The 20,810-nt window shown below is 42.6% G+C and overlaps 1 protein-coding gene across 4 annotated transcripts in view; it reads left to right on the forward strand.

Annotated features, from left to right (window-relative positions):
• The window catches only part of AFF2 (AF4/FMR2 family member 2), a 336,299-nt gene extending 322,028 nt beyond the window's left edge, over positions 1-14,271 (forward strand). For all 4 annotated transcript variants that reach the window (XM_027716444.2, XM_027716448.2, XM_027716445.2 and 1 more), the window contains 2 exons: positions 270-484; positions 4,931-14,271. In XM_027716444.2, coding sequence (XP_027572245.1) covers positions 270-484; positions 4,931-5,052 — 337 coding nt within the window. In that variant the 3' untranslated portion in view covers positions 5,053-14,271. The remainder of the gene's footprint in view (positions 1-269; positions 485-4,930) is intronic.
• Positions 14,272-20,810: the final 6,539 nt, after the last annotated feature.

Consider the following 20,810-nt stretch of genomic DNA (forward strand, 5'->3'; position numbering starts at 1 on the left):
TATGAGATGCTTCTTTCTCTGAAAGATTGCTCTATTTTTGTGATAGATTTTTTTTTTTTTTTAAATAACAGGTTCATTTAAAGGGAAAATTAAATCCCTTCTTATTTTCAGTCATCCCCAGTTTATATGCTCTCCTTTCTTGTGAAATCAGGAGATACCACTGCACATTCTCCCCTGATTGGGGTGCAGAGGTAACTTTTGAAGTGCACTTAGGATGGCAGTGAAGTGGGGCGTGCGAGGGGGACTCACTCTCGCTTTCCCTCTCGCAGGAGCACAGAAACACCATCGCCCATGTCCCTGAGCCCGTCCCCCGTCAGCTCTGCTGGGAGCACCACGGGCACCACCGGCTCCTCCTCGGCGGGGACCATCACCATCCCCCAGCGCATCCACCACATGGCTGCCAGCCACGTCAACATCACCAACAACGTCCTGCGGAGCTACGAGCACTGGGACATGGCTGACAAGCTGACCAAGGAGAACAAAGGTGCGCCACTCTCTTGCTTTTTTCTTTGTCCCCTTTGGCTCACCAGCTTTAGCTTTCTCTCTGTTCTCTGCCTTTGGACCCCGAGCCACCGCATCTAAGAGCACAACTGTGACAGCTTGAGCAAACAGACCAAATCTGCTTGCTGGTCGCTGTAGCCAATGCGTATCTTCTCTTGTCAAGCGCAGAGGGGGATGTGTAACACACTCTGAACATGGGGTTATCAGAGCAGCTGGCAAATAATTTAGCGAACATGAGCCCCAAGTGATGAGAGCTTTTGAGTCTGCAAATTCGTTCACAGTTTCAGCGTCTTGTAGGGCACTGAGATTATTTTCAGACTGCTCCATCAATGGGTTTAAGACTATTAAAATGCTGGCTAGGATAATAAGCAAACATTAGATGTTATGTTCATGCGGGGAGTCCGATTAGGAGATGTCCACTGAAAGCCATGACCTTGACTCTCCTATAGTTGGGTTGCAATCTGTTTATTTCTAACAACAAAACATAGGTCTTTACCACAGCCATTTTAAAGGAGTTTTAGCAAGCAGTTTGTGACTGGGTTGTATCAAGTGTAGTGGAGTGTCTGAGATATAACTGAAGGACAAATTTGGCGTATTGTTGGCCAGCTGTGAACTTCCCCATGATAATGTAATTATTCACATTCCAGCTTTGGGCTCACACAAATCACTGAGAAAGCCTTCTTTGACACTAGAGGTGCAGAGCCTAACTAGGAAATATTCTCATCATGAGTCGGCTCATTCTCTTAAATTATAGTGAGATTTCAGATGGCTGACTTGTCCTGACAAATGTGCTTGCTGTATGCAGTTTGATCTTACTCCCATTAATGTCAGTGGCAAATTTCCACTGATTTAGAGAAACTGAGCTTGAGATTTATAGAGTTTTATGTCTGAATGGTGGGACATAATGATCTATCCCTGGATGAGGAACAATAATAGAAGTTCTGTCCAGTCCTCCCCACTGCTTCTTGTCTTTGTTCGCATTGATTAATTTAGTAGCAGTGCAGTCATTTTGGATTTTTTCCATAGCTGCATCCATTTTCACAAAATGTGAAAGCGATTCCCTGTCAAATGTACTGCAGAATGTTACAGTGGGAATGCAGAAGGATGCCCTGATAGGAGAAAGAGATGGTGATAATCTTGTAATTAGCTCTGTGTGTTGTGGAGTTGTTAAATGTTCTACTTGGTATTGAATCAAAATAGCTCAGGCATTCAGCCAGCAGACAGAAAATGTACCCAGCCACTGCTGTTATCAGTCCTAGAGCTGGATGAGAAAAAAACCTGCTGACTCTCTTTCTGCATTTTCCTCCCTACACTCTCCTTTGTTCTCATTTTGATTTACGATCAAATAAACCCAATTCTGCAAAGCCATATAGGAATACTCTTTATTCAGATCAGCAGTCCCTTTGACTTTAGTGGGACTGGATGCATGAATAAGGGTTTCTCACATCAGCAAGACATGTAGGGTTGTGACCTGTTCTTTCATATCTTGTTTCACAAACTGCAGACACGTTACAGGGAATGGAAAGTTCGTGTTACTTCAAATTTGATTTAAGTATTATAAACCATTGGAGAGAGATCAGAGTTTCATACATGCTATACCGTGTCTGTCTTTACATTTTGTCTGGAACCTCATTTCTAATTAAATACATGATTTAAAGATGCATGCTTTAACACAATTAAACTGCAATTTTAAAAATTCATGGTGTGACAAAAAGTGTATGGGAACTGCTGTGGTGCTCTGCAGATCTTCATCACATCACATGATGGATTCTCTTTACAGAAGGATGTGTTTAAGATACTTTGACATGAGAAATATTGCAGTGTTTCATGAAACCTAGCTGTAATTGTTTTAGTAGATGTCATCTGTACCTCTCAAATAATTCAGAGCACCTATTTTGCTGGCTGGGACAGGACTCATCCCTGTCCCCTCTAGTCCACCTTTGCCAGCTGGACCAGCCCTAGCAGTGCCCAAGCTCTGGTACACTGGCATGTGGACTGTGCGTTCCAAAATGCCCCATGACAGCAAACAGGACAGTACAAACCCCAGACTCTACTGTGAGTCTCAAGTACAGGACAAATCTCTTGGCCTCTCTTCCAGGAGCTTGGGCGGTCAGTTCATTTTAAAGAATGAGATTTTCCCCCCCTCTCCTTGAAATAAGAATGGTCTCAAAAGCAAACACAAACCCACAAAGAAACCATGATTAAGATAAAAATTAAATTCCTTTAAAAAAAAAATAAAGCCAAAAAACCCAGATCCAGTCATTTTTATGGGGTTTTTTTGTGGTCAGCTCTCATTGTTTCTGTTGTCTTCTGAATCACAGGGTGTGTCTTGCCCAAGAATATGTCTCTGATGAGAGCTAGTAGAGATGGGTATAAAACTGTGGCCTAACAGCCTTTACCTCTAGGTCTTACTGCTGTCATAGATGTTTCTTAGGTCATGCCCATGCAGTCACAAGAGATTTCTTCCACATTGTAGGACCTGTGCAGCCTCCCCTTGTCCATGGCTGTCAGCTTAGGTTTTGTGCTCCTCTGAGTATGCCTGCACACTCCCAGTTTGGACTTGACTCATGTCCAGCTGGCTCAGAGCAGCAGGCAGAAGCCTTTCTTTGTCAGCCTGACAAAAGATGTGCCATTAAAATAAAAATGCATAGCAAGAGGAGAACAGCAGAACTGTGACCCACCAGGCTGATCTGGTTTGAAAGGGAAAGCATGAGCATACAGCCATGTACTTTTGGTGGAATTTTCCCTGGTCAGTAGGGTTGAGAATGTGTGGGAGAATAGATGGAGTTTGTCATAAAACTGCATCTGTATCAGGCCAGACTAAACTGCAGACTTCCCAAAGCCCATGGGCTGGTTTGTGTTGTATCACCTAGCGTGATGTTCACCATCTATAACATCAAACTCTCAGCTGACTTTACAAGATCAGATCATTTTTTTAAGCTTCCAAAGATAGCAGTGCTTTTTGTCTTCAGTGGAAAACTATCAGCTCTGTAGTGAGCAAGACCTGTTTTCTCATGCATAAATTTAATAAGTGGCTTCAGTGCATGTAGCTTTTTCAAGAAATGTTCAACTGAAATTAGGCTTTAGGGTGAATTTTCAGTGTTTAAAGCAATTATTTGTCTGAGCCTAAAATGAGATCTCTAGAATGCAAGCAAGATAGTGCATTATTTCACTTCTAAATGTATTGATTTTTACACTAGAGGAGGGGAATAAAAGACAGAGGAAGGAAGATTAAAAGTAGCTGCTGGCTGCAGCATCTGAACAGCTCCGGTGCTAGCCCTGAGCTCTCATTATGCTTGCCTGCAGCCAAATCACTTTGTGCTCTGATACTGCTGTAGCTCCCAAGCTGACCAGGGTCAGGCTGTCAATACTTGGATAGAAGACCTCAAAGCAGCACTTACTCGCTGAAGAAAGTACTGATAATGATTTTGTACCCGGCATCTGCTCTCCTGAAGTGCAGCCAATACAGTGCTGGCTGGCTGAGTGCTGGGCACTGGATTTTAGGCAGGGTGAGAATGTAAGGGCTCAGCCACTGTTATTGTGATTGCTGGTTGTTATCTGAGCTCTGAGGGGCTTTAACTGAGAGCAGGCTCCCACTTGCCTAAATATAGTGTAAGTGTTGTATGTGTGGGAATGCCTGTGCCCCAGTGAGCATAAAGACAAGCTGTGGGAGAATAGAGGACACAATTCAGTTCTCCATTGACAGCAATTAGGAAAGGTCTGTTGGCCCTAACAGGATTAGTCTTTCACCCAGAGAACATCTAACACATAAAGTAAACTGGTGTGTTTCTTCCTAACTGTGGCTCTCTGTTTAGTGACCTCCTATTAACCCTTTCCAACATGGAATCCCAGGGTTGGGATTCTTCCCCCTTATAGGTTCCTGTCTCCTAGATGCTATTTTCCTGCTGTGTTCCCTCTCTCCTCTTCCTTCTCTCCTCCCACCCCACACACATCCTCTGGGGCCTGCAGCTGCAGCAGAATGAGCAGAGGACCAAAACTTCTGCAATGGCAGTAACAGAAATTGGAGGGTGGAGAAAAGAACAAGCAAGGTCTTCTGCAGGATCCAGACTAGCCCTTCATGCCTGGGAGAGGGTACAGCATGGAAAAGGAAATGCAATTCATTGCCAGCTATTTAAATTGTGAAGTCAGCAAACCTAATCTCAGAAAACTGATGGCGTAGATCATCAGAGTTAAAGGAAGACTACTGGCAACCACTCTTACAATGTTGTGGTAGACTTCCAGCATGGATAATCTAATTCGGTCTTTTTAAATATACTGTTGTGTTTTAAATTCTTTCATGCTGACAGTCGTGCTCATGTGCACAACCGCCTTGAGAACTCACTAATTGCACCGATTGGGAAATCATGGTAATACCTGTATTTCTGTACCATTGCCTGAAACAACTGCCTCTGTTTCTTGTGTATTGCAGAGTTCTTTGTAGACCTGGACTCAGTGATGGGACCCTTAACACAACACAGCAGTATGACCAATCTGGTTCGTTACGTTCGCCAGGGACTCCACTGGCTCCGCATTGAGGCTCATTTGTTGTAGTGACTGCTGCCCTCTCCATAACATCCCCATTCTTCTACCTCTACCAGCGCAGAGACGATCACTGGTGGAACTCCACTCATTTTTGGAAGTTTATTCATGTAACTTCATTTTTATTGCCTTTTTTAATATCCTATCTATTGGAAGTAGAAGTCACCATAAAAGAAACTTATGACTCAAGAGCAGTATGTGTTGTACCATCTAATCATTTTCGACAATTTTCTATGCCTTGTGTCTCCTGGATCCTGCCATCCTTATGTGCTTTATGGAACGGTACATTCCCTGCAGTATTGTTTTAAGTCCATGCTGCCTTCAAGTGAAAACAAAAAAGCACTTTGAGAAGATATGGATTCCTGAGAAATAGTACAAAGCGTCTTAAATATTTGAGGGTATATATGAGAAGTCCCTTCTGAAATAAATTAGTAGAAGTTATAGCTATTCATTCAAAATCATCTTCTGAACCTGAACCAAGCTTTTCGACGCTTAATTCTGCATCATTACCTGACTCAGTACATTCCTAAGATTTCATACTTCCTATAGGTTTAATCTCTAAAAGAGAACATTGAATATCTTACAGCTACATAATGTAAGATCACCAAAGGTGTTAAGAGGTAAAAGGTTGAAGGAATGCCTCATTAAAGAATGATGACACACTATGCAATGAGGTTTTGATATTCCATTCTTCCTGTTTATTGTTGGCTTAATAATTTCAGTAGGCAGCAGAATTTATTGCAGTTTTTAGGCAGTTGCAAAATATTAGCTTTCTTAGTCTTATCTACCATTCCTATACTAAATCTGTGAATTTTCTTTCTACTTTACTCTTTAGTCTCAAACAAATACTCATCCAAGATTTTTCTTCATAGAACAATCTCTCCTTGCATAGTGACTCACTGAAAGCAGATTTTAACAGGACTGCTGCACTCTAAGCATTGATATTGTATGTAAAAGTCCATTAATAAGTGTATGCAGATTCTTCATGAAACTATCTAGAAGTTTAACTAACCAGCTACTGTTGAAACATTATAATTCCATGTGGCATCATTTTTCACCTGTTTTGTTCATTTCAGAGCATTAGAAACTAACAGTATTATCTTGCTATCTTGAAAACAATGTCAAATTAAATAAAATCACCAGATTTACCCAAAAGCAATATAACATTTGTTTAATAATGGCCATGAATACTTCAGTCAGATTACCTATTTTCCAAGCTCTGCATCTGTTTACCCATGCTGTCATGTTTTGGACCATTCCTCTAATGCGTGAATAATAATGAGACAATTCAGATAGAATTTCAAAGCAATTGTGAATAAATTGCACCATTTCACATTTGCTCTTTCCTCTTATTTTTTTTCCTTGTTATAAAGTGCACTGCTCTTCTGGTGCCACTGCAAGAAGCGCTGGTGCATGAAACAAAACAAAATGAATTTATATCAATAATTCACAAGACTTTAAATGGTCTCATCTCATTCTTGATATAACACCTGCATACCTTACTGAACTGTAAATTCCATTTCTATAAACAGAAAATGCTCATAGCAATGTAAATATTATTCTGTCTCATCTCATTGAAATAATACAATATGTGTATTAAATGCCATCCAGATATTAGTTAATTGCAATTACCTTCTGCTATATAAACCTGTATATCCTTTAATCTGGTGAGTTATTGGATTCTACTCACTGGGTTGTGACCAGATAAATAGGACAAATTTGCATTTAAAAGGTTCAGACTGTTACGATTTTTAGAGCAGGCCTTGGATATTTGCAATAAGAGCAGTTTAAGGACTCTGCCCAATGCACATTTAAGACAAACATTTCTGTAGCTGTTGTATATTAGCTCCCAGTAGTACTACCTTTTCTTAAAAATCAATAATTCCTAACATTTTGTTCCACAAGGCTGTATTGTAAACATAGCCAACGTGCATCATTAGAGAAATCATCCAGTTTAGGGTTTTCTGCAAAGGACATTTGCAGAACATGCACATCCTGTATTATCTGCACACTCCTGTTCCTGAAGTGGTCGATACACCCTTATCTGTTCTCTGAGGGTTTCAGTAACACGGCTGAAACCTGAACCTGACAGCATTTGTCACACTGATTCTGGGCCCAGTAGCTAATGAATAAAACCACAACAGTGAGAACTGTTCAGAACTGTAGATGAAAGGTGGTTGTTGAAGTTGGTTTTTTTTAAAGGAAAAGAAAACAAAACACTTGAAATTTTTTTTAACAGGTTGGGTAGTTGAGATGCAGTAGTGTTGGGATGGTTTTGTCATAAGCCAGAGTTTTCCATTCTTTTTGCAAGTAACTATTTAGTCTAATTAAGTGCATTGTCGTCACTTGTTCCTTTAATGTAGACTGAAATCCTAGACTTCCATGCCTTTACGAGGGATAGCTATGCCTTGAAAGACAGTCTTCAGACATGGGACTGTTCAGAGTTAGCTGCAGTCACTCAGTGAAGACAATGTATTATCTTTCTCCTGTTGGTTGTGGTAAACAGGCTCCTATCTTTAAATTTACGCCGCGTTCACAATCTTTTGCTTAAACAGCTTAAGGAATTAGCCCACCTGATTTTGTATCCTGTGACTTAGGTTGAAATGTATGCTGAATCAATGGCATGATTATAGTAAGTCCAGCAGTCAAGTCTAGGATCACAAGCCAACTTACTATTTAGCAGTCTTGTTTCAAAAGCGGCTTAGAAACAAATTAAATATGGAGAGTGAATTACCGTCTTATCCCTGGGGATGATGCTTCTTTTGGGTTAGTTATTAAGGATTATTGCACTTTTACAGGCACTATATTCATCTCATTTCAATTGCCAACATGTCATCTTTGTGGAATCATTTTTACCCCTTAAAATATTACTTCCAGCAGACTTAATCAAATGAGATTGTTTGTTTGTTTCAGTCCGTGGGGAAGCAGCATGTCTGTGCTTGGGCATTTGCTATGTCTGCACTTAACACTGCCCAATTCAGGCTCTCAAACTCATGAACCAAGCACCAAAAATTACAAGATTGGCTTAAAATTGTGTTGGTGGGTTTTTTTGGGTTTTTTTGGGTTGTTTTTTGTTTTTTTTTTTAATAAACTCCTTGGTTCTTGTATTGCCTTCTGGATACTGAGCTTTGAGACTGATTTCACGACACATTTTCAGGCATTCTCCAAACATGACAAGGGCTGGAAAACACACATTTGTTTTTAATAGTGATAAACTGGGACAGTGATGTAATCTCCTGATTTCTGCAGCTGGGACTTAAGAAGGACACCAAGATTCATAAAAAAATTGCCAGAACTGACTACCATTTGTGACCCATGCTTGAGGAGGTTTGGAGCAATACTGGTAGTTCAGCAGCAAGGGGAGCAAGCCAGTAAAGGGCTAAACTCAAGCATTTGGGGAGCTCCACGGGTGTGAGATCCAAGGGCAGTAAAGTGCTAAGTACTCAGGCGAGGCATTTGCATAGCACTTAACCTCCCTGTCAAGCCCTGCAGCAGCTCCTCAGTGAAGTCTTTGACGTCGTGCAGGCAGAATATCCTGCTCCGAGTGCAGTATCTCAGCCATGTGATGTGTTTTGGGTGCTCCAGAGCAGGGATTGGAAGAAAAGCCTTTTTGCTGGTAGTGTTGGCGGCAACTTTCACAGCGTGCTTCTAACAGCTTCATTTCACTTTTTCTTACATGTTCTTTGGACTTTTAATTATTTATATACTCTCTCTGTGAATATATTGTCTCATTTATAAATGATCTCCTTTGAAAAATAGGGACAGGTCTGTTGATAGTCATGTGGACTTTTTTAAAAAAATAACATTGGAGATCTTCATTCCTCCTAAAGAAACAAAATCTGAGAATTGAATCTGGACCTTAATTTCCATGCTTTTTTAATTTCACAGGTTTTATTGTGTTCTTTTATTGTAACAGTTTGGATTCACTGATGTTTTTGGGTACTTTGGAAGAAAAGTTTTCACATATTTTTATCATCATTTAATGCTGTCTAAATCCAGTCATTAGTTCTGTGAGGGCAACTTAACAGACAGCAGAAACGGGGCTGGTAAGGATTCTGACTTAAGTATTAACATACTTCTTTGCTTTGAGTTCAGGACAAACTCCACTACACAGTGTTGAAGCAAGCACATGTGTGTGTGTGAGTGTGTGTGTGTGTGTGTGTGTGTGTGTGTGTGTGTGTATTTGCAACAAAAAGTCCTTGTTCATTACTTCATAGCACAAGAAAACGTATATGATAGCTGTAAACAGAAACTACTCACCACTGCTGGTGGTAATGGCATTACTCAAGTGTTCCTCTGTAGTATGTGATACTCCTGTTTGCACCTGCTGTCTCTTGCAGGCAATGAAGTTGTGGCAGAAAGTAGCAACACTTTGTCATCTTGGTCCTGTGGTCCCTGAGGTCAGTGTCAAAACTGAATGTGCTGTCAACGTGCTGTTTTTCAGGTTAACTCATTTGCCGTAGACCACTGTCTTGAAGTTTTAAGAAAGATGAAATATTTCACCAGTCACCAAAGACAATTAATTTGTCATTTTGAAGCAAGTGTAGAAGTGTCCCATCTCTAGGCAGCTTGCACCAGTGAAAGGTCATTGCAAACGGCCTTTGCCTCTCGCAGCATCTCCCTGACCTCACATGAGGGCACTGGGAGTGAGGCAAAGGGGATGAAGATAAGAAACCAGTCCCCTGTCCTTATGACATCTTCCAGCTTTATTTTACATACTACTTTATAAATACAAATAAAACAAGTCTTCTTAATGTTGGGAAGGCTCAATTCTTCCTGGACTTCCATGATATAACCAGAGCACTATACTCACCGAAGCATATAGGCATTCTCTAATGAGATAGATATATATATATACAAACACACACATGTATGTATATAAATATATGTATCTCACTAGATATAGTGGTATGTTTTAGTTATATCACTTGATATTTAGCCTACAGGTATAGGCTAAAAGCTGTTAGGCTCTCCATCATTACTGAAACCTCCCCCTGAGTGCATAATGTTCCTACCTGACTCAGAGAGCAGTCCTCCTCTCCCCAGTATTCTTATCAGACCTGCCTTTCTGATGGACTTGGTGGCTTTACTTAAGCCATTTTGTTTCAGAGATGTTTTGTCTTCCAAGATCAGTGATTCTGATCATCTCACACCTGTTTAAACCCCTGGTGGTAGCTGCTGAAGTCAGGATAGATTGAGTTCAGATCTTGTGTACAGCCAGGGGATGACGTGGCTCTACAGATATGAGAGCAAATTCAGGGGCAGATGAGTTACTGCATAAAACTGGTGTTAGATGAGAATCAAACCTGGCCTCATCAGGAAGCCCTGTAACAGAAATACTATGACGATAAGCTCTTCCCAGGACCACAGGATATGTAGCAACATGTCAGGCAGCTCATTGGCACTGTGATCATATCAGGCGATTCAAGATATCAAGAGTGGTTTAAAGAAACTGGGGCGAGTTGGTGGGGTCTGGCATTATGAATTTAACCTGTGTGTGCTTCTTGGGAAAGGGGATTCATTACTCTTGATATGTCCTGTAAAATAACACCTGTACCATGGTATCCTATAAAACCAGAGTATAGCACCATTCCATCCAGTTCTTAATCCCCCTCAGAGTGCCACCACGTGTCATAGAGAGCTAACTCTTGTCACTGCCCTGAAGTCACCATACAGTTAAACCATTATTTTTACAACTCCAGCAAGGACCAAGCCCAGGGGCTTAGGGGCCAGCTCAGGTAGCCATGTGTGACCTGATGTTGCCCACCACAGGCTGTGGAGCCACACAGAGCTCCCTGAGCCAGCAGCCTACACTGGGTGTTGGACTACTACAGGTCTCTGTGGTGTGAATCCACATAGCCCTGTCCACTGTACTGGGGGACCAGTGCTATGCCCAGCAGGACTGAGGGACCCCAGCCCCACCACCTGGGTGTGGCAGAGCTGTGGCTCTGCATTGCTTTCAGATCTTGGTCCTTTGCAGCTGCAGATGGGACTGGGATTTGAGCACTCCCTTGTACTTACACTGCATCTGGAAATGCCAAACGAGTTGACAGAAGCCGTGCTCGCAGTAACAGCACAGAACTTGGGCAGTGCCCACTGTGTGCAGAATTGCAGTTTAAATTGTAGTGTCCACAGGACCACTCATGTTTACTGGCCTCACCTCAGTCCTGCTGATGCCAGTCATAAAAGTCACGTGAGTGGACAATGCAGCTGTCTGAGACTTGCTTTCTTCTTTGGTTTTAAGTGAGTTCCTCTCTATGTAAGTTCTGTAAGCTCTCTGTGCTGGATATAAGTTTACTCACAGTTGTGTGTCACCCTGTTGTAATACCTTTGAAAGACCCATCAAGTATAGATAGCCCTAATTTCCACTGACTTACTTCCTTCTCTGAAATAAAAGCGAATTTCATTGTTTTATTGGACAAGAGTGACTACAATAGACCAAATTGTGAGTTAAGCAAATGCAAAATAACTTGGCTCAACTGGTGAAAGTCATGGCACCAAATTCTGCTATCATGTGGCAATAATGCACAGGTCTTATGGAGCTTGCTGGGTACTGTTTATCACAGAGAAGCTGGTTAACAAAAATGGCATAGCATTACTGGAGTTAAGTTTATTAGGCCAGAAATTGAGTTGCATTAACCCAGTTAATTCAGTGGAATTACACCCATTTTTGTTCTGGCTGAGCACTCACCTCACTGAAAGTAGTTCAAGGTCTCTGGACAAGTGCTGGAGTAACTGCAAGCAGACTTGCTCTTCAACCAGACCATATGTTGACTCAGCCCTTGCTCAGGGAAACCACCACTGACTTCAGTGACAAGTAACACGGCGTTATGGACGTGGAGAAGCTTTGACCCACTGGCAGGAGGCATTTACCCTTGAATTTATGAATGAAGCAACACAAAAGTTGTATTTATAACAGAGGTAAAGTTCCTCAGCTGGTGTAAACTGGTATAGCAGTACTGATTTCAGTGGACTTAATCCAATGTGCACACACCGAGGAGCAAACCCTCTAACCCCAGACTAATTTTTGCCAATATATCTCCATGCAGATAAACTCCCAAAGCTTTTATCATTATGCCTTTTTACTGATCATGCCAATGAAATGATTAATGTCCCATAATCCTTGCCTGTAAGGAAATACTGTACTTTGCAGAGCTATGCAGTATACAGCACATCATAAAACTGCTTTAGACCACACAGTCTGGAAAAGCGTTATCAGAAACTAGACTAACAGAGCAGCTTTTTATCTGATGTCGATTACACTTCACTCTGCACTTCCACTGCTGAGTTTTACATACAGACTGAATGATGGCTGCGAGTTTCTGATGACTGTGGGCTGAAGCTTCAGCTGATGTGCCTCTAAGTAGCTGCGTAGATGTCAGTGCTGATTTACACCAGCTGAAAAACTAGTCCTCTCCCTTTTCATACTGTGCTGCACCCCCTAATGCAGCTTTATAGATGCACACTGAAGCTCAGTGTATATTGAACTATTCTGTTTCAGCACCAGATAATCCCTGCTAAAAGAATTGGAGGGTGATTTCTGCCTGCCATCTAGGCTTGCATATGTTTTGGTTTTAACTAAAAGGCATGTTGCAATTTCATTACCTCCCAGTTTAAATATTTACTAGCATCAGCATTAGCTTGCATAGAAAAATGGCGAATAAATTCAAACATGTCATAAATGCTCTCAGCCTAGAGATGGAATCTGTTACTTTAGTTCAAAGACTGCAGCAGGCTAAAGTGGTTTTTCTAAGACAAATGGGTTTTGTACATTTAAAAGTCATGGCAAATATTTATCTAGGACCATTTCTGCTGTTCTTCCCCTGAGCATCCTGATCAGCAGGTTGCCCCACTGAAGTCCAGAGAAGTAACTGTGTGAATGAGTGCTCAGCACACAGGTTGCAGAATCAGGCACTGAATATCTTAGGTTGCTGCAATCAGGGGTTTAATTTTAGCCATATGTATCACTTGAGGACACTTAAAAAATATGTACATTTTATCCAAGCTGACAGTCCTTGTATTTCCATAAAATATTGTATCATTTATCCCTGTCTGTATTTTTGACATCTCTGGATTGCATATCTTCTACTGAATCTTAAATGCTGTTTTTTTTAAAACCCACATTCAAAAGTTCTAGGACATATCATCCCAGAATATTAAAGCAAGTCAAAGATCTGGTGATGTTTTGCTCTGGTTTTGCGCTCTCCTTCAGTTTGTGTTTTGTCTTTGGCTGTAGTACTCCCAGAATTTTTTAAACGGCTCAGTTCAATTCAAGTTGCTTCCTGTCTTCTGAGGGGAAAAAAAAAAGCAAAATACAACTAAGGTTCGGAAGAAGTAATCCTGGCAAACTCGGTGGGTGTTTGCTTTTTCTAGCTGTCCTGTTTTTTTAACCCTGCCATGTTGGGAGTAGTCGTGTGTGTGTTCTCTTACCCACCATTTCTGGCTGTTGTGGCAAATACTTTTTTTTTCATTTTTTTTTCTTTTGTGTGTGTGTGTGTGTATGTGCGCGCATGTATAATTAACCAAAATATCAGGAAAATTTATATAGGCTTTCTTCTGGTTCCTGGAAATAGAGCAACATTATGACCTTATGGTCTTCCAGCAAAAGTCAGATTTAATTTCTGCATTGCAGTGCAACTTAATTAGCTATTGGAATTAGATTATGGTTTACTAAATGGCCTTTTACCTTACGTTCTTATGTTCTTACTTTTTATTTACTATTGAAGTAGCCTTTTTTTTTCTCATGTGTGCAAGTATCATATCAATAATCATTGCAATTCCACAAGGTGTCTTTGTTCTGAACAAGCATGTTATTCTTGTAAAGTTTTAAGTATAAGTTAAGATGTTTTGTACAGACCAAGGTAACTGTTAAAATGTCAAGCAATTACTGAAATGTTGTATAGTTACAAAAGTTTGATTTCTTTTGCTTTATATGTATAAAATTGTATCTTGCCTGTTTTGCTTTGTATTTCCAACGTGTTGCACAATTATGCATTTTGTTTACATTTGTTCCTTCTTCAGAAAAAAAATAACAGTAATACTTTATGTACAAACATTTTAAATGTACTTTTGTTGTTTTTAAACACAATGTCTCTGTATAAATAATATTGGTTGAACTGGTACATTCGTGTCTCTCATAGAGGGATTAATTATACTGCCAGTGCATTGAATTATTTAAAAAAAAAAAAGTAAAATAAAATTTTTATGAAAATGTAACCCATTTTATCACTATAAATTATTCTGTCTTCTGCTATTTTCTCATTCTCCTCCCAGGATACAATAAGTATGGTACAGTAAGTACTGTTTGTGGGAGAGCTGTCATGGGTTTTAATTTTTAATCAATGTGTTTGTGTCATTGCGGCGACTTAAAATGACTCGATGTTAGAAAATAATGCAGTGCTGATACCAGCTGTGAGGTAACAGGATCAATAGCGTGCTTTCCCCCTCCCTAAGGGGCCTCAGCTGCAAGGCAGCAGCCTAAATCCTGTCTGCCCCAAAACCAACCTCGAGAGCAAAGGGGCCAGGCTTCAAAGGAGGGGTATTTTTTGGTTTCTGGCTGACAAGCAGCCCAGGGCTCCGGCGCGACCAGAGCGGCGCGGTTCAGCCGCCGACCCTCCGCGCGGGGACGCGTCTGTCCCCGGGGGCTTCCCGGGAGGACAAAACTGGAAACGCCAGGTTTTATATCATCACTGCAGAAATAGCTCTGAGAGGCAGTGCCAAGAATACCAGCTCAAAAGAGATGTAACGAGCTCTCAGGAGAGGCTGAGCAGCATGTGATGTGGCTGCCCAGGCTGCAAGGCTGAGCGCTCGGTGCGGAGCAGCTGAGGTCGAGGTGCCCGCCGGGGAGAGACGAACCGCAGCGCTCCCAGCACAGAGTCCATCTCGGGCCACTGTCTCCCAGGATAAAGAAGCCATCGCTGTGTTTTGCTCTGTGGCCCCTCACACTTAGAGTCCTGCTTAAAACATTTTTATCTTAGCCTGGAGAGTTGCGTGTGCTGGAGGTGCTGCAGGAGGGCACGGCCAGGAGGCGGCTGTGGGGACAGCTTAGCCCAGGCGGTGGCAGGGAGGGGCTGGTGAGCCCAGAACACAAATGGTGTCACAGAAGGATGACTGGAGAGCCATAACAATAGGTGTTAGTCTGGATTTGAGCCTCACTATCTATTGGAACGTCCTGCTTGGAAAAAAGGGTCAGTAGCTGATATCTTCCAGTTTGTGCACCACTCTGACCGCATGAGCAGTGTAAAGCTCTCTGGTCCGGCCAGGCTACAGCTTTTGTAGTGTTCGCCATCCCACTTGTGTGAATGGTTACCTGTAAAGCAGGTGCTAGAGCCCCAGTCCTTCCTAGACATGAGTCACTTCAGAAGGAAATCTGGAATGGTGTTGCAGGTGCCCATTTTCAAGGAGCCAGCAAACATCAGAGAGAGATATCTTTTGGGTCACTGGGAGGAAGGGCAGGACTGATGCTGCATGTGCCATTCACTCCCTGAGTCCTTTGCATCCTCCAAGTGTGCCCAAAAACCAACTTGAAGCTTGACTTCAGACTGGCAGCTCATGTCATTCCCTGCATGTGTAACCTTGTAATCGGCTGTGAAGTGTTCTGTGATCCCAGCTATGAATGATGAATGGCTCCACATAAACCTGTGCTATACAGCACTGTTAGAGTGACTTCTGAATTCAGAAAAAAAAAAAAAAAAAAAAAAAAAAAAATAAAAACAAAACACCTCTGGAAATAAAAAAGGGGGATAATTATTCCTATAGCCAGTACGTGGGATTCCCACAGTAGTAAAAAATTCCACTCTGCTGAGTAGAGGGAGGAGTGTCTCCTCCAACTATGGCAGTCAGGGATAATAGAAGATGGGCTTTTGGATGCTCATTTTCAAACACAATTTCACAACCTCAGGCAAGGTACTGTGGCCCTGTTCCCCAGCCAAGGAGAGGTCTTCTCTCCCTCTGTGGTTGAGGCTGAGGCAGTGATGTTGGTAAGAGCTACATAAGGCTCAAGTGAGAGAGATGGAAGCACTACAGTTTGGCAGCCAATTAAGATGATTTAACTGCACAACTCCCTCAAGAATGAATTTGGCCCATGACAAGCTGCTCTAGACCACACGATGTTTCATTGCCAGCACAAAAGACAAAGAGCTTGTGAAGCCTTATTTATATCTGAGAAGTCTGGCTGGAGCTTCCCAAGGTCCACAGAGCTAAGGAGTAGGAAGCAAAGCCTAAATACTGTCACTAAAAGACTGAGACTCCCCAGCCTCTCCTATGCACATGATCCAGAAGCAAAGTAATGCAGTGTCAGCTCCAGATGATAGAGAGGAATTTCATTTACCAGCTGCATTTCAAAGTGATTTTAGATGTCTTTTACTGGGAAAGGCACGTGTGAATAGGGGGATCTTTCCCCTCCATACTGTGTCCATGCAGTTGGAAGGACTTCATTGTAGCTAATGCAAATGTGTTCAGCACACAAACCACATGTGAGGCTGATGTTAAACAGCAGTTCATGTTGATGTGAGCTACATAAGATTCCCCGTTGATATTTTTAGGCATGTATGTAGATTGGCCTTTGGAAAGAGACATTCTCTCTTTTGGGAACCTGTTCACCTATGAGCACATGAGGGATGAGTTATTAGGTCAGCCCTCAGGAAGTGGACTGCAGGAGAAAAGATACTATGTGACATTGGCCTTCCTAGGCCAGAAATATTTGGCAAATTTGGGCAATAACATTAGGATCAGTTTTCCTCAAGTTTAGCTTGTCATTCATCTGTTAAACCAACTTTGGAGTTGTTCTCAGCTGCTTTCTGGTTATTTCTCCTCCACGAGGTTGTGCACTGCCCCTGAGAACCTTGTCTGTTTTGCCAGACAGCCATGATTTGCAGATGCCTGGAAATGGGGCTGCTGCTGTTTGTAGGATTGCATGAAGAGTTTACATTTTGAAAGGAAAAAGTGAAAAATTAAGACCAGCCACCACTACTGCCACCATTTGCTCCTGTTTTCTCAGCGAGCTCCAGGCAGACGAGGTTCATCCTTTTGGAAAGGGGGTACTGTGAGAAATGTGTGTCGTTGGAGGTGATGAAGCTGCATGAAAATACTTCTTCTACTTTCTAGGAGAGCTGAGTCATGCTGCCAGCTCCCCTCTGCCCTGCCACCCTTGGTGAAACCTCAGTGCCTACTGCTCTCTTTCAGCATGCCAGCTCTAATCTGCTGGGGAAATGAAGCCCCCAGTGACTGCTGCATTTGAATGGCAATTCCCACCCGCAGCAGGGGTTGCTGGAAAACTCAGCACACCTCGAGTACCCCTTAGTGCTGACCCCAGACTTTGGGCAGCATCAGGAGCCTTGTTTAACTCTGCATCACAAGTTATTTCATCCTCAGAGAGGTATAACAGAGAGCAAATTCTGCAGCTCTTTTTATTTTTTCTATTTTTTCTTTCTTTTTCTTTTTTTTTTTTTTTTTTTTTTGGCAACTCTACATTCGCTGCCTATCAAGCAGGAACTAAATAAAAAGGCTGTTATTGTGCTTCGAGCCATCAATTTAAGAGCAATCACCTATGTGTTCAGGATATGCTGGCAGGGAATTATCTGCAATGAGAAGCTGCTTGCCAATCAGCCTTGTGAAACTCCATTGGCTTTATCTGTACCTGGAAGTGGATACGACTTATTCAGTTAAGTGCTGCACTCGGATCTCTAATGCCCTCTATAGTCTGGGAGCTGATTAACCAAGAGAAGCCTCCTCCGGATGGGCGTCCAGGGCATTCATTCCCTGTGCCCCAGCCACCACTCAATGCTGCTGAAGCCCTGAGCCTGAGCTGCTGTTCCCGAGTGTGGTCCTGCCTGACTCCAGGGAGCCACAGTGGGAGGCAGCAAATTTGCTGGGGCATTTTTTTGCACAAAGGCTGCAAAATCATGATTGAGACAGGACATGTCAGAGGAGTAATATGGCTGGGAAACTCTGATGTGGCATTGAGGAACCAGAGAGCACCTTGGAGGAAATACTTCAATATGAAATACTTCCCAGCCAAGATGACATGATGTCTCTGGCTTGGCCCACTCTGCCAGCCCCAGGCAGAGAGATGAGTTTCTCCTTAAGGGTTCCTATGACTGAGGGTCTCGTGTGTGTCCAGAGACTGGATACAGACATTTTGGCAGCAGGCTCTTTTCCACACTAGTCAAATAAACCCCTTCTAGGCTGCACCGAGCTGGTGTTGGTTCAAGGACAGAGCCAGATCCTCCAGGCTGCCCCAATGTGATGGTGATGAGGGACTGGCCTTGAAAACCATCTAATTAGTTCTGTTCTAGGCAGGAGAGGCCTCCTTCACTGCTCAGCATAGCAGAACTGTGACATCACTGTTCTTACCACCAGTGGCATTGGGGATTTGCAGATCCCTCGTGTCCAGGGCTGTCCCCAGTTTTATCCCAGCATCTGCTGCCCTCATGAAGGAATAGCTTGTTCAGCCAGCAAAGGCAAGCTTGAACCAGGACTTCCCAGGTGAAGCTGGTGGTCTGTTGGTATTCAGAACGTTAATGTAGATGACGACAATGACTAAAAATCTATCAGTTTATTAATCAGGTCACCTGATCTCACCACAGTGTCTTTGAGAGAGAGACAGTGCCTGAGCCTAAATCCAGGTTATTTTACACTAACTTAGCATGTCAAATCCCAGGGCAAGTGAAATCAGACTCAGGCCTTCAGTTTTGTAGCAACAGCATGAAAAACAATGCAGCTGCATTGACCACTCAGGGTTTACACAGGTGTAACTATGATTTTGCTGTCAAAACTGGCATCTCCTGTGGTGAATGCTGGACTCCAGACCAACAGAAATGTCACCTCCGTGTCTCAAGGAGGCATTTCAATCTCAATCATCTCTGAATCAATCAATGAAAAAAGCACATCGATGTTAATAATGAAGCACCATGGGCCAGCACACAAAGCTCCCAGTGCCTGGCACTGGGGCTGCTGGTGTGTTGCCAGCCCATGGCTCAGACCCCAGCTCTCTAATTGCAGCAGCCAGTGCTATCAGCCCCCCAAAGTTGCCGTTCGTGTGTGATTCCAGGAAGGCAATTTATTACCCTGAAGAGCCCGACTCTTCTCTCCCATCCATCTATATCCCTGTGTTACGTTGTTTCTGTTAGCATAATCATTTCTCATGGAGAATGTCAATAAATGCTGGAGACAAAAGCAACACCAACACCACCAACAACAAAAGGCCCAACTGCTAAATAATTCCTAGAATGAGTTGTCAGAAACCTTTTATTTACTGATTCCGTGCATTTCATTTATTCCTGGCAGCGGGCCAACCTTTCTGACAGTTAAGATTTATTGATTTAATTGCCTAGGGTAACCATGCAATAAAATCATCTCAAAGATAAATTTTCATGGCACTGTGCAGCACTGAAGTAATTTTTCAAGTGCTATGGCTATATTTCTGCAGGTTACAGGTGCAAAATTTGCTTAAAGCAGAAATGTCTCATTATTGTAACCCCAGCACATCAGTGTGGTCCCTCCTGTGAAACTCTTCTTTTCCCTTTCTCCTTTCCCTTTTTTTCTCTGTCACTAGTTCCTTCTGTATCTCCCCCTGCTCCTTTTTTTTTTTTTTAAGAGGTACAACATAGGTCTCTAGAAAAGAAATTATATTTTCTTAATTGGTTCATATATTCAATGCCCAGGAGAAGTGAAGCTTCAGTTTAATTAGTAGTGGGCTTAGAGGTTATTTACAATGTTATACAGAAGCATTTGTTTCCAGCTGTGAGATGCTTTTTAACACCGAGGCCTCACAATGTAGCTGATTGCCGTTTGTGACATTATAGTTTATTGAATCTTTAGATCTTTTTATTTACACTGTTAAAGGGCTCATTATAGTTCAGAACAAGGAGCAAATGAAAATCCCTGATTAAATCCCAGGTTAATGGCAACATGTCTGAAGTCAGAGATAGTCTAAACTTTCAACAGTGTGAAATATTTTCTTCTCTCTTATTATTTATTTGGGGAGGGGGATGCTGTTTAGTGTCAGTGTAAGATTTAATGGCCTATTCCTCTGCCAGCCTTGGCAGCTTCCCTTGCCAAACCTTGATGTTTAATTCACTCTCCTGCCCCATTGAGGACATTTGGCCAAAGGCAGCTGCAAGGTGGTGCCAGCAGAACTCAGGCTGTGGAAGGGGTGGCTGCCGTGGCCTCTGCGAGCCATGCCAGGGCTGAGCCCAGCAGCCAAAATGTCACAGGAGAAACTAGGACACAAAGGAGAGGTTTTGCTCTGCCAGCCTGGCACAAATGCACAGTGAGGGCAGGAGACAGCTGTGCTGTGGAGACACTGAGCTCTCAGGCACCTCCTCAGGGTGACACTGTCCCTTGGGATACACTCTCCCACCACACCCGTGATGCTGTGGGTCAGTGGAGCTTCCCCAGCACCTCTGAAGGTTCCCAGAGCCCTTGGCAGGGCTGCTGCCAGGTTTGCCCTGCTGAGCTCATCTTGAATGACTCTTAGTCCCGTATGCCAGTGGACTTTCCCCCACCCTGATCTCATTCTGCAGCTTTCTCCTTCTCTTCACTGCAAAGTACAGACCTGACTCCTGTCCCTTGGCACCTTCCTGGGCACTCACTCACCACTGCTTCTCCAGCTCCCATCTGCAACTGCAGAGCTGTGCTGTGTACAGAAACTGCCCAGTAAGTCAGTCACAGGAAAACCCCATATATAGAAAATGCATAAATTATCTATTAAAGCTGAGTTCAATTTACAAGAAAGACAACTACATTTTTGGTCTGTTCATTTGGATTAG

The sequence above is a fragment of the Pipra filicauda genome, unplaced genomic scaffold (assembly GCF_003945595.2).
Source record: "Pipra filicauda isolate LSUMZ 115617 unplaced genomic scaffold, ASM394559v2 scaffold239_size1682155_pilon, whole genome shotgun sequence".
Lineage (NCBI taxonomy): Eukaryota > Metazoa > Chordata > Aves > Passeriformes > Pipridae > Pipra > Pipra filicauda.